General features: G+C 35.5%; 1 protein-coding gene across 2 annotated transcripts; it reads left to right on the top strand.

Annotated features, from left to right (window-relative positions):
* Positions 1-370: 370 nt before the first annotated feature.
* Positions 371-7,114, top strand: LOC140985236 (secretory carrier-associated membrane protein 1-like). Of its 2 annotated transcripts, XM_073453028.1 has the most exons (13): positions 371-643; positions 1,710-1,766; positions 2,245-2,352; positions 2,429-2,491; positions 2,862-2,895; positions 3,233-3,355; positions 3,550-3,612; positions 4,043-4,136; positions 4,488-4,533; positions 4,620-4,687; positions 4,900-4,948; positions 6,555-6,620; positions 6,709-7,114. In XM_073453028.1, exons 1-13 carry the CDS (start codon positions 587-589, stop codon positions 6,793-6,795), a joined length of 915 nt encoding a protein of 304 aa, XP_073309129.1. In that variant the 5' UTR covers positions 371-586; the 3' UTR covers positions 6,796-7,114. The 2 variants fall into 2 exon arrangements, with proteins under 2 accessions (XP_073309129.1, XP_073309130.1); XM_073453029.1 differs by lacking the exon at positions 1,710-1,766.
* The last annotated feature ends 7,689 nt before the right edge of the window (positions 7,115-14,803 follow it).

Below are 14,803 nucleotides of genomic sequence, written 5' to 3'. Positions count from 1 at the left end.
ACATGTGATATCAGAGCGGGTTTTGCTTAATCTTCATTGGTCTCTGGACTCATGAGCCTAATAGCCCGACCCATTAGCACTCAAGTAGGTGCAATCTGCGCTGCATATAGTATAAGAAAATTAAAAAATACTTTGACTAACAGCTATAACTTTTGGCCTAGTGATAAGCGCTTGACCTTAACATCATTCCTTCTAAACATCTCCATCGATATTAACTTATAAAATATATCAAATACACAAAAACTCATATGAAATCGTCTTACGAGTTAATTTTGTGAGTTTGATATGATCCGATTAATTAAAAATATTATTTTTATGTCAAATTTTTTTTGCTTTATTTGACGTGTNTTTTGTTTTGCTGTTGAAAGCATCCCGAGTTATGTATCAAAAGAGCTTCCATCGACATGCAATGCCTCACCAGTCACCACCCTCATATTCTTCCCCTTTCCCGCAATTCTAAGTTTCCAAATAACGATTTTAGAACCCGATTTTGCCTATAACTTTCAATTTTACTCGTATGATACATTATAATACTCTTGAGATCTGTGAATAACATCTGCAATTCGACTCGAAAAAGGCCATTGTCATGGCTGGTCGTTATGATTCCAATCCTTTTGCTGAGGAAGAAGTTAACCCTTTTGCGGTAATCCCATTGTCTTAAATCAGCGAGGTTAATTCATGGAATGTAATCTGTTTGGCTGGCAATGCGATTTCCTCAATGCGTTATTTTGATGTTTAGGCGATTGAAATGTCAGATCTGTTTTTTTTTAATATTATTTGAGATGTAATTTGTGACGACATTGACGTTATCCTACGTTTCTTGATCAATGGAAATGATGAATGAGGATAGGATCGGCTGGTGTGCATTCACTCTGTGAAATTTTTATGTTGTCGGCTGATTTATCCTTGATGACTGTCGGAATCAGGGCATGTATGGTTATTGTATGATTCATAAAGGAACAGTGCTCTGGTAAAGTTTGTTCAAAAAGATAAACAACAATGCTATTTTTATTACCATTTCATATTTAATCGAGCAGCGGGTTTTGTCAGCTGAATAAAGTTGTAGCTGACCCGTAATAAATTATGTGTTATAAGCTAAAATTTGTTCACCGGATAATAATAGTTGTGGGATCAGAATATATCCATGGGTCCGGAATAAAAATTGTTTAGGTTCCAACTCTCTGTGGGTTCTCTCTAATCCACTTCCAATTAAGCCGTAGAATGTAGCATACCATTGACTCGTAGAATGAAATTTTACTTAACAATAAACAAATTTCCTTGGCTTACAACGAGATTGATATTGCATGGTTTGGACTTTAGCTTTATGGTTCCCTGGATTCATGATGAAGTCATTTTTCTCATCTTTAATGTTTCTATTATCTCATTTAGAGTTTGAATCTAATCTTGGCAGAATTAGATTTGCTAGAAAAATTTAGTTATTTATTTTACTAACTCAAGGTGCTATTTTTTTGTTTTCTGTGGAATCCATGGACTCAAACTGAGTATAAAATAATTATTTTCTGCTATTTTGAATTATATCGGCTTAGTAGTAGCTGTTGTGCTATTGTCAGTACATTCAGATGCTTGCTTACCCAGTGTATTTAAATTGTTGTAGTAAAGTGAACTTCTCTATAAGATACATTATCGGATAATGACATGGCTTGAAAATAATGTCCATTCCAGTTATTAATGTAAGCCGGTGACGGCAGGATCAAGGTCGTGGGAGGGGTAACTCAAACTATTCTAGGGGTGCATTTTATATGCCAGTAAATTCATTCTCTTTCTGATTTTTCCATGTCCACTCATTCCATATGTCTAACATCTCGAGACAATTCAAAAGCACTTCTTTCCTTTCTCTCTCTTTCTAACACACACATACATAATATGGATTACCTCATATTGATTCTGCAAAGAAGGCAGATTGGTAATTGCTCCAGGATATTTCANTTTTTTTTTTTTTTTTTTTTTTTTTATCTGTAACGAGAAACCACATTTCCCTTTCTTTCCGTTAGATAAATTGATTTCTAGATTGTTCTCCTAAGTCTGTTAACTGATGAAATTTAAGGCTTGAAACTGTCACTTTCATCTCTTCCATTTTTTAGTTGTGGAATTGATTTTATTCTCTTTTCCATTCTCTTACTCTATCTCTTCCTCTTGCATTTAGTCAGATTGTTTAGAAGTAGTGCCTTAATTTGTTTTATTTGTTAACATTTCGTTTCTCACTCTTTATACTGAGATTTTCAGAAACCTGGAAGTGTGCCTCCTGCAAATTCCAAACTCTTACCTCTTACTCATGAACCTGCTGGCTACGATCGTGGGGATACAGTCGATATACCTCTTGATAATTCAAGGGTATGCCTTAAAATTTGTTAAATAACCTAGAGTTTGAGAGGTGGAAATAATATTGTTATTTATGAACCTTATGAAGGATTTGAAAAAGAAAGAGAAGGAGCTCCAGGCTAAAGAGGCTGAACTGAAAAGGAGGGAACAGGTGATCTCTGTGGCTTTGTTGCCTCTTATTTAAGTTAGAGTAGATATCGCGCAATAATATGTTTTGTTGGCTACTTCATATTTTGTCTTTGAATATTGGCTATTGCTGATTATATTAGGTGATGTAACCATTTTTAGCCATCTCATTGAAATCATATCATCGATACAAGAAGTTTTTGCTTGGTATTGTGCATGCTGTTGTGCTTTAGATATTTGTCTTTATTCTTCCTTCTTTGATCCTTCATCTCTACATGAATCTATAATGTCATCTCTTTTTTATTTTGCCTTGATGATTATAATTAGTTCCATTGACATGCTTTCAGACACTTTCTGCACATTTTAACCAATTTAATTTTTCTGGTGCTGTATAGGAGCTGAAAAGGAAGGAAGATGCAATTGAACGATGTAATTTTTTGTTTTGTTTCATGCTAGTAAATTTATTTTAAATTCCCTCAAGTTATGCTTGGATGGAAGGATTTCATTTGAAAAGTAGAAATGTAATAGTGTATTTGAAATCACTCTAATAATTAAGGATTGGAATATATCGGTTTGGTTAAAAATTAACTTAAGATTGAAGTTGATGGATTTAAAATCAATGAATTTAAAAATACCCAAACAATTTGAGTAAATTTGTGGTAGTGATTTGCAAATCCATTAAATCCGTCTATCTGAACATAACTTGATGTTTAATAATCTATTAAAATTGGGTGACATATTGTTCAATGTGATGTTTTCTTGACAGCTGGAGTTGTCATTGAGGAGAAAAATTGGCCTCCATTCTTCCCAATTATTCATAATGACATTGCAAATGAAATTCCTATACATTTACAGAAGCTGCAGTATGTTGCTTTCACATCATTGTTGGGTATGCTAATAAATTTATTTTCCGTATGATTTAGTATAGTAAATTGCCATCATACTATCTCTAGTACTTCATAATGATATTTTATCCCATTTCCATCCTTCTATTATAATGGCATTAATTCAAGAATTACATTGAGCAACATAAATGTTTGATGCAACATGGATTATTGATTAAGTTGAAATGGTGACTTACAGGTTTGATCGGGTGTCTTCTTTGGAATGTTGTAGCCGTAACCTTAGCTTGGGTGAATGGTGAAGGTTTGTGTTGACTCCTATGATTCAGCCTTCTTGCAAGTTCTACATTATATTAAGATATCAAGATGTAAGTGTTGCGGACTTTTGTGTATTGGGCCAAAATAAAATGGCATAAGTCACAATCTATACGTGAGGAGACGAAATAACTTGGGAAAGGAGAAAAAGAGAAGATAAGAGAAGGGAATTTGTTTTGAGTCAGGCATTCAGATATTTTCATTTGTTGTGTAATTTTACTAGCTTAGGCTAGGGGCAAGTGGAGAGCACACTTGTACAGAGGTTTACCTCAGGGAAATTTTCTTATTTAGATATATCTCATTTTACTTACATTTGTTATCATCTTCTTCCTTTGCATATTCTGTTAATTTCCATCAGTTGTGTGTTATCATATTTGTGGTTGCAACAGTAAGTGAAACGGTTTAGTTTTCTTCTGTAGGACCAACCATATGGTTTTTAGCTATCATCTACTTCATATCAGCTGTTCCTGGAGCCTACGTGTTATGGTACCGTCCTCTTTATCGTGCAATGAGGTACTGGCAAGAGCTTCTTCCTTTATTTTCTTTTGTTTGTTCTTCTTGGCTAGTGACTTGGTTCACTCTTTCCAAGATGCTATTATGGTGCTGAAAATTTTCCCACCACTGGAACCAATAAGTATTACGTGAATTATGCTTGCCGAGTAGCTTTAAATTTGGAAATTCCAGTCACCTTTTATTTTTTCGATTTTTACATTTTTGTGAGAATAACAAAACAACTTTCATTAGGTTTAATTATACGATATTTTTTCAGTTTTTCTTATTTTTCTTGAACTAAACAAACTCAGTGCTTCATTCATTCTGATACTTTATAACTTCTGTTTTCTTTTGCTTTTATTTCAATTGCAGGACTGATAGTGCTTTAAAGTTTGGGTGGTTCTTCTTGAGTTATGTGGTTAGTATGCAATTCTCTTCAACCTTAGGATTTTCCTCTATGATTAAGGTAATTTGACATATTCAACTTGTATTTGCTTCATTCAGTTTCACATTGCATTTTGCATCTTTGCTGCTGTGGCTCCTCCAATAATTTTCAAAGGGAAATCATTGACGTAAGTTTTCTTGTTCTGGACCCTGCTGCAACTATCATGACTTTTATTTGATAAGTGAAAGACATAAAACCAGAAAATGTGCACGTCAACAGGACAATCATAGTAGAGCTTAATTTATTACTGCCAAGAAGTAAAATTAACATATTTATTCTAATCATTATCATTTTTGCTTGTTTTTGTTTGTTGATATATGTCCAATTTTTCTTTGACAGTGGAATCTTGCCTGCAATTGACCTTTTAAGCGGAAATGCTCTCGTTGGGGTAAGGTGTCTGTAATTATGCGGTTCTTAAATTGCATGGGTGATATTCTTTCATTCACTGCATACTGTTCTTTCAAGCCATACCTTTTAGATGCTAATGGAAATATTACAAAAAGTAATGATCTTTTAACTTTCAGATTACCAGAGACCAGATTGCCCTTTAAACCAACTTTTATGACTAGATTTTGGCTAAATTGCAGACTGAACAATGTTGCAGTTTGGCTACACAAGTTACATATTATAAAAACATTTTATCAAGCTCAAATTTTAAATGCTTCTTTTTCTATAAAAGAGGAAGAAACGATCTTGATGTTTTGATATAATTATGAAAGGAGCTTTTTTAATTCAAAAAATTAAGAAAAAGGCGGCTTTTTGGTAGTGATTATATTCTAGATTAAACATCATACATAGAGAAAATAAAATACTGATGCTGTTATGGAGCAATTTGAAAATAAGCATGATGATACATCTCTTCTATGTAATTAACAGCATTATTTTTAAAATTGCAAACAATTTAAAAATCTTGGCATCTTAATTTACCAACAGTGGCACAAAAAATTAAAAAATCCTAGTTATTGTGGAAAAAAAACTTTTTATTTGTCTCGCAACCAATGTTTTAATTTGGCATTCATAACATAAAAGCTTTAAATAAAAGCAGTGTTATGAGCAACGTATGTTGCAATAGAATACAATAACATAACTTCCTTTTTATCTACAATGGCTTTTGGTATGGCAATAACTTATATAATATTTGAACCCCCTAGTAGATTTTCAAGACGTACTTGAACATTGAGAAATAACTCTGAAAAAAATGTGCTGACCATGTTGTTCATGGAAAGAATGATCATGGAGTAAAGTGCGCTGGCTATATGAGGTTTGTTTATCATTTGAGTTTTTATTCAGACTATGCTGAATTACCAATCAAGTATTCATTGGTCTTATAATTCATTTTTGTTACATTGGGTCGCAACAATTGTATTTGCTACGAATTTATTGCTTTGACTGTTGTATAATTTAAAATGTTTGAGTTGGAATATTATCGTAAATTATAATTTTTGGTAAATCGATAAGTACTCTATTGTGTAGTTTGTATCAGAGACAAAGGTCAAGTCAATGCATTAGTTACAGATTTGCATTATGGTGTACTAATGTGAAGGGGATAGTTGGAACAATAATCGCCTAAAGTACGAAATAAATGTGAATTTGGACTGTTATATGGTTTAAAAATTTTGGATTACATCAATGTCACAAATTATAGTTTTTGATAGAGTGGCAAATGCTAATTTAAGATGTGGCAAGAAATTTAGAGAAAGAAAGGTTATGAAACAAGGGTGGTAAATAGTTTCTTCAAATTGTTTGTATTTATCTTTTTATTTTGGATGTTTATGATGACTTTGATTTCATGAGTTCAAGATGTGCTCGGCAACATCCACATTCTTTTCATCGGTATCTATTTGAAATGCATCCATTTGATAGTAATTCTGTGGGTTTTTTGTCATTCTTTTTTTTATTTTTTATTTTGATGCTTCATCTGAGCTTTCCTTGTTCTGCTATTACTGTTATTTCGGGCAAACAACCAGGCCTTTTATGTGATTCGGTCTTCGCAGATATTTTATTTTGTGGGTTTTGGATTCTTCTGCCTTGAATCAATTATCAGCATATGGGTGATTCAGGTTCCATACCTGATATGACTATCCTATTACTTTTCTCTCATTGGCTTCATCTGGAGGAATCATATTGATTTTCTTTCAACATATGCAGCAAGTTTACATGTATTTCAGAGGAAGTGGAAAAGCTGCAGAAATGAAGAGGGAGGCAGCAAGATCAACTATGATGGCGGCATTGTAACACAACAGCTGATTAGTCAAATCATATATGGTTTGAGCCGTCGAAATCTTGATTCTGTACTGGGAATTTTAACAAGTTATGCCTATAAAAGACGTGAGAAACTAATTCTACAAACCCCACAGCCAACTTTATAAACTTCATACCTTGTCTGTGTAATTCCATATTCTTTACCCAGCTACTATAGTTAAATAAACATTGGTTCATTCTTCGGTTTGAGCTTCTTTTGTTGTGGCGTACTGGCGTGTGATTCAGATTTACAGATTCACATGGAGCCTCTTGCGTAACAATAGTCGTGTACAAATGACAGTATTTGATGTTATTCCTTAAGAGTACAAGAAGGTTGGCTGATTTTCTTAAAATTTCCTTGGAATTGAATAAGTAAATAGAATTAAACTTGAGAATGATGCTGATCATATAAACTTAATGTCAGTTGCAAGTTATTTAGCAAAACTGATTCATAATCCAAATGCATGTGAGTGTGGCATGTTTGGTTGGTGGTGGTTCACTTAGGAAAAATTTCAAATTGTGTTTGTAAAACTTTTCAAGGGGCAATAATATTGGGCATTTATTGGATATTTGTACAATATCCGTGATATTAAATTTCCTCCCATAGCTTGAAACTCCGGTTTGCCAAACTGATCAAAATGAAATCTCTCCTATAGTTTCTTTTCAAATTTTTTGCCAAATTTGAAAATTTTCTCAAAAATTTGTGGGAAAATACAGATGTTCAAATTTACTTAATCTTACTGTAACTGAATAAGTTAGTCCATTTGGGAACTTGCAATATATACTATTACTATTATAATTGCAAATACAAATTAATAGATAAAAAATCGAGTACAACTATTTGGGATATACCCCATCCAACATTTTACTTGAAACATCTAATTATATTTTATTATGAAAGTACAATTTTAAAGCTCTCAAAATTTCGAAAAATTATGATTTCAAAGGTGTCTCCAAATTTTTTATAGATGGGCTAACAATAATCTTTTGCATAGACTCACTAGAAATCACTTGTTTTATGAAGACTTCGAATAAAAATAATTTACCTTTTTAAAAAATGTTATGAAAAAAAATGATGTCATATTTGAAGATAATAATAATAAAAAAAATTTAAGTAAAATAACTAACAATTGTATTTGCCGTTGGGTTGTGGAAAAGCTATCAATCTTGATTTTTATTATAACAAAATTTGTTATTGTGTCTAACATATTTCATTAAATGTGTAGTTGGTGGATGTCAAGTTGGAAGTAATAAGTTACAAAAATTACAACTTAGTTTCTAGCGAGCTTAAGTTGTTCGATAATATCTCATAGTTCGATAATATCTCATAGTTTGGTAATTCAAATGACTAGAAACCAAAATGTTAGGACAACCAAGTCAAATTTCTACTAGTCATATCTCAAACCAGCTCGATTGATTGGGATGTTATCTATGCGAGCCGGTGTTCACAAGATCAAGGTGGACATAACTGACTCAACAAATCAACTGATTCATCAGTTTCAGTTTTATCGTTTTTGGGATCAGTTTGCTTTACTCTGGCCTTCTCAACAGATAAGGCAAACTTGTGATACTCATTAACCATGTCATGATGTGTAGAAATGAGTTCATCTCGTGTGAAATCAGTTGAGCTAAAATCAAATACCTACTGACTAGTTGACTCCAGTTCTATGTCATCCGCCATCAGACATTTGACCTCTTCATCATCGTCACTGGAGCTGCTCAAGCTTTCAGCTTCTGAATCATCATTGTCAGATTCTGCCCATTTGGATTTGCTTTCCTCAGCTAGAAGCACCTCATGCTTCTTTCTGTAAGCTTTCTTGTCATCGTTAGATCTTCTCTTGTGCTCATGAGGTTTATTTCCTTTTCAGTTGAGCCTCAACTGTCCTTCTTTGGCTTGAGACAGTCAGCAATGAAATGACAGTTTTGCCACAGTTGTAGCAAGCGTTAGGTTCTTCTTTAGAGTAATTTTTCTTGTATTGTCTTTGGAAGTTTCCCTGATTTCTTATCATAAATCTTCCAAGCCTTTTGACGAACAATGACATAGCATCATTGCTTAACTGATCATCAGATTTGTCAACTGAACCAGTTGGTTCCAGTTTGACAGCAATTAATGCGGTTGTAGCAGCTGGTGTAGAAGGTTCACTTTCTTTGGTTTGCAAATCCAACTCATATGCTTTTAAGTATGCAAATAAATCATGATGTTCGATCTTGTTCAGGTCCTTTGATTCTCGCATTACCATGGTCTTAACATCCCATTCCTTGGGAAGACCTCTAACTACTTTAGTGCTACTTCTTTGTTTGAATACACCTTTCCAAGTGCATTCAGCTCGTTCATTATTCCACTGACTCTTTCATCATAGTCATACATGGATTCTCCAATCTTCATCTTCATATTATCGAATTTTTGAACGGCAACTGTGAGAACCCGGAAAATTCGATCCGAAGCAAATCACGTAAGAAATACAAACTTAAAATTTAGCTTAAACTAAGCTCAACAATTTTCATTCTAACTATAGAAATTAAATATGAACTTAGATTTCAGCTAACTTAACTCGAGGAAATGGCTTCAAATCTCGGAAACTAACTTAACGGGAGGCCAAGCTGCAAGTAATCGCATCCATCAAAGAGTTATCACTATAGGAGTAAAACCCCAGCTCAAGGACTCGATCTTTCAGCTCAAATAAGCTCAACCAAGCTTGTCCTAATAAGACCAAAAATGGAGCTAAAAGATGAGCCAAGGAATTGGACAAACTTATTATGCAAGAAATGACCTTTGAGATAACCAAGGAAGAAGCTAAGGGAAGAGCTAAAAGATAGGACAAATTTAATATGCAAGAGATGACATTTTAGTTAATCCATGAAGGAGCTAAGGGAGGAGCTGAGAGACCAGGACACATTAATAATGCAGGAAAAGACCTTTGGTGCTTGGATTACCTTTGACCACCATTATGAGCACATTCAAGTCCATTCTTGGGCTTCAAGTTTCGGCCAAAGGGGTAGGGAAGGGCCATAATTCTCCTATAAATACTACCTCAAGGTTGGAAGAAAAGTCCACCAAAAAGTACTTACAAGTTTCGGCCAAAGGAGAGCAAGGAAAGGGAAGGAAGTTCTTGCAGTGCAGACGATCAAAAATTTGCGTCGAAGTGCTGCTGAAATAATAAGAGTGTTCTGATAAAATTATAAGTCGAAGTTCTGCCCGAAATCCGAGAGGAACTTCGTGTCAACATCTACAAATTTCGGTTCTACCTTCATAAAACAGTAAGTGGGTTTTTGTTACGTAATCTTTTGTATTTTAAACTTTGATATACATAATATGACATGCTTATATGTATGTTCATATTTTCGAAAATTGCTATCTGTTCTGTTTAAAATTTCGATCGATTATGTGTTTCTTCTAGGCTTTGAAATTCGTTTATTCCGTTGAATTCGTTTGAAACTCTGATATCTGAAAGTTCTGATACGTTCTATTTGAAACACTCTGAATTCGGTGATCGCACTGATACGATTCGAATTTAAAATGGGACGAGAATTGTAGTTCTGTCTGACCCCCATTGGTGTGTATAAAACTATGTTCTGGCCTCACCCCTTAGAGGACTAACATATTGGGGACAATTTGACCATGGAAAATGAGATGAGTAACAGTGTTTTGTCTTCTCCGAAATGATCTGATTTGTTTCTAAAATGCTCTGAATCATCTGTTAACTTCTGTCTCATTTTTGATTCATTTCTGTAAGTAAAAAGTAATAAGTTTTGGAAGTTTGTTAAATAAATGTTTTAGACATTAAGTTCTATATGTATCCTTGGAAATCGATCGACCCCCTCTTGCTGAGTTTTTCCCAAAACACTCACCCCTTACAAATTTCAGATAAAAATGAGGAACAACTGAATGAAGAGGAGCAGGACGCGTTCTGGGGATGGTGATCGACAGGCAAGTTTCCGGATATTTAGATTTTATTTTTCTTTTTTTCAGTTTCCGCAATCGCAACTCTGATGTAATTTTTACTTCTATTGTCATTGTAAAGACAATGTTTAATTTATGAAAAGACTAGTTTTTGGCATTTTGATACGAGGCTTAATTGTTTTCAAGTATTTGTTAAACAATGTCGGATGTCACCGACGCTTCGGACACAGGGTGTGACATTTACGTGGTATAAGAGCCGCCAGGTTCATAATCATGTTGGGATTTTGATAGACAAAATTCGGCGAAGTCAAATTTTTGCAAAAGCCTAGTGTATCCCGAATCTGAATCCAACTTTCATATGTTACCTAAATTTATGAGAAACTCAAAATCTATTCCTTCAATCATTCCGCAAACTCTTAGTATCGAAAATTTTCCACGACATGCGCCAGCTCACGATTGATAATCAGACTAGGGAGATCGCGACCTTGAAAGAGCAACTGGCCAAGGAAAGATTGGAGAAGCAGGAGCTTAACGAGATTATGCATATACTTGAGACTGACGTACAGCGATTGGCTCATCATTTGGACTTGGCTGAGAGCCAACTTCTACAGATACCGACTGATTCAGCTCGCATTGCGCACTTAGCTTCACTCAACAGAGATTTGCTGGAGAGAGTAGAGCGAGGGCGTATTACTCAGGCCCGTCAGCGCTAGGAATAGTTCAACGCCAAACAGGATCGGTACATTTCAAAGCTCCACGCCACTATGGACAGACTTCAAGATCAGAATAACTACCTGCATCTGGTGATAGAGAACATGGAAGAAGAGGAAGAAGCACCGATGGAAGTGGTTGGAGACGACAACGACAGCGACAGCGACGGAGGAGAGATGATAGAATAGATTAGTATCAAGATTATAATTAAAATATCTGGATTGTAATAAAATTGTGATTAAGAAAATATTATGTATCAAATTATTTTTAAATGAAACTTTCTATTATCTTATTGCATATTTAAAATTGGATGAGTATACTATCAGTAAAATTGTGTTTTTTTAAAGGAAAACAAACATGGATCTTCAAGGCATTATAAATGAACTTCAAAAACAACTTCAGGAAAAGGAGACAAAAATTAAACACTGAAAGTAAAAAATGAAAAACTTGAGAGAGACAACTACCAGTTGGATGGGAATAACGTATGCATGATGGAGGATCTTCGTGAAGCCAGAGAGGAAGAGAAGAGACTACGCGAGGATGTTAAACGTTATGCTGCCTATCATCTAGAGTCGGAACGTCGTCACGAGATCACCAAGCAAGAGTTAAACAAAGCTCAAGATAGGATTTTTACACTCCAAATCCGGGATGATAGCCTTCTCAAAACACAACGCCGTCTTGAGGAACGGATCAAAAAACAAGAAATCAATGAAAAAGTAAGACAATCAACAATACAGGAGCTTCAGGAGCAAGTAAATAACCTTGACCACCACAACACACAGTTGCAAAATCATATTGATCAGCTACAGAATAACATGATCAATATGGAGGAACTCTTGGAAGAAATTGAAGCTAACCAAGAAGAAAATCCTATTGTAGAAGAGGAGAATAATGAGGCAGTAGGAGACGGTGAAGTCATAGACGAGTAGAGAGAAAGCTCTAGATTAGGCATCGACTGTATCCAGAATTATTTGATTAATCCTTTGTTTTGAAACTTTTGATTGTATGAATTTCAAGATTTAATGAAATTATTTTGATTTTTACATTATGGCAAATAAATTAATAAAATATATGTTTACAGGAAATGGCAGGTAGACCACCCAGAAATAATCGAAACAACAGAAGAGTTAATCAAAACGAGGATGAGAATCCCCCAAGAGTAAATCTCAGCCAGGAGGATATGATGGCAATAGCCACCATTGTAGTCGCCACGTTGCAAGGAATTGTGAACCCCCTTGCCAACGCTATCCAGCCGCCACCGGAACCACAACCGTTTGGAATTAAATACCATTATGAATCCCTCAGGAGGAATCGAGTTCCAACTTTCGATGTAGTGATAACTGGCTCAAAAAGTCGAATCACAACTACACCTGCTGGAAGTGCCTGAAAAATTGAGAGTGGAAGTTGTAACGCCGTTTCTAGAGGACAGAGCACGAAAGTGGTGGGAGACTGTGTCACCATCTCTAGCTGAGGTGGAACAAATCACATGACAGATTTTTAAGAGAGGGTTTTTGAAAATTTGAAAACTTCAAGCAGACCCCAGACATGACAGTGATGGAATACACTTCAAGATTTAACGATCTGGGAACTTATGTCCCAACAATCATGTCTGACGAAACATTGAAAATGCATCGCTTTAAGAAAAGACTGAACAGCCGGATTCAATCGGCTTTAGGAGTATTCAAGCCGAATAATTTTGCTGATCTGATGGGCGCGGCGATGAGCGCGGAAATAGATATCAAGCGCCGTGAAGAGGAAAATAGGAACAAGAGACCATTGGTCAGCCAATCTGCTAAAAATGGTCCCAAATTCAAGCAGCCGAATCATTCAAGTGGACCTCCAAGAGGAAATTTCAACAGTTCTGGCAATACCGAAGGAAAGTGGTGCGATACATGCCGACAGAAGCACATTGGAGAATGTTATCGGAAAACATGTGCGTGTTTCAAATGCGGTAAAGTGGGTCACTGGATTAAGGACTGTCCAGACAACAAAGACAAAGGGGCGGGATCCAACAAACCAAACGAAAACAGGACTAAAGCCCGGGTGTATGCAATAACCCAGGAGGAAGTTGATAATACCAACGAAGTGGTGGCAGGTACTATCTTACTCAATGAAATGCCTGCATATACCTTGTTTGATTGTGGTGCTACACACTCGTTTGTGTCTAGGACATTTGCTAAGAAACTTAAACTTGAACATGATACTCTTAGTGAACCATTAAGAGTGGCAACACCGGCGAGCAAAATAATTGAGACACACAATGTGTATCGAAACTGTAAAATTTGTATCAGCAAAAAAACTTTCAAAGTGGAATTGATTCAACTCAATATGGTTGAGTTTGACATCATTCTTGGAATGGACTGGTTAACTAAAAACCATGCCATAGTGGACTGTCCAAAGAAAGAAATTAGACTTCAGACTCCGACTAAAGAGGAAGTCATATACCACGGAAAATCCAAGGAAAGGAAAACTATGTTATCTGCTTCACAAGCCTGGAAGGCCATATAAGGAGGAGAAGAAATTTATCTGGAAATGATCACTGAGATCAATGAAGAAGAAGTCCCAAAGTTGGAAGATATTCCAATTGTTCAAGAATTTCAAGACGTTTTCCCCGAAGAATTACAAGGTGATATACCCGAAAGGGAAGTAAAATTTGAAATCAATTTGGTCCCTGGTGCTGCACCAATCTCAAAGGCACCATACCGAATGGCTCCAGCTGAATTAAAAGAGTTAAAAGAGCAACTTCAATAATTACTGGACAAGAAGCAGGTTTGCCCCAGTGCATCCCCGTGGGGAGCCCCAGTGCTATTCGTAAAGAAGAAGGACGGGAGTATGAGGTTATGTATTGACTACCGGGAGTTAAACAAGATCACCATAAATAATAAGTACCCACTCCCGAGAATAGACGATCTTTTTGATCAGCTAAAGGGATCCAAGGTTTTCTCAAAACTCGATCTAAGATCTGGTTATCATCAACTGAAAGTCAAAACCGAGGATATCCCAAAAACTGCTTTTAGGACGAGATATGGACATTACGAATTTCCAGTAATGCCTTTTGGTCTAACAAATGCTCCTGCAGCATTCATGGACTTGATGAATTGAGTGTTCAAACCATATCTCGACAAGTTTGTGGTTGTTTTTATAGATGATATCTTGGTATACTCACCAAGCGAGGAAGAACACCGAGAACATTTGCGTCTCACGTTGCAAACACTGAGAGAAAAAGAACTATATGCCAAATTCAAGAAGTGTGAATTTTGGCTAAAAATTGTGGCGTTCCTAGGTCATATAATTTCTGAATTTGGGTTGTCAGTAGACCCTAAGAAAGTAGAGGCAATCAAGGATTGGCCACAGCCGAAAACAATAACTGAAGTAAGAAGTTTTCTGGGA

The sequence above is a fragment of the Primulina huaijiensis genome, chromosome 9 (assembly GCF_012295235.1).
Source record: "Primulina huaijiensis isolate GDHJ02 chromosome 9, ASM1229523v2, whole genome shotgun sequence".
In the NCBI taxonomy this organism is placed as follows: Eukaryota; Viridiplantae; Streptophyta; class Magnoliopsida; order Lamiales; family Gesneriaceae; genus Primulina; species Primulina huaijiensis.
The sequence above is the reverse complement of the archived record's forward strand: the minus strand, read 5'-3'. Positions and strand labels throughout refer to the sequence as shown.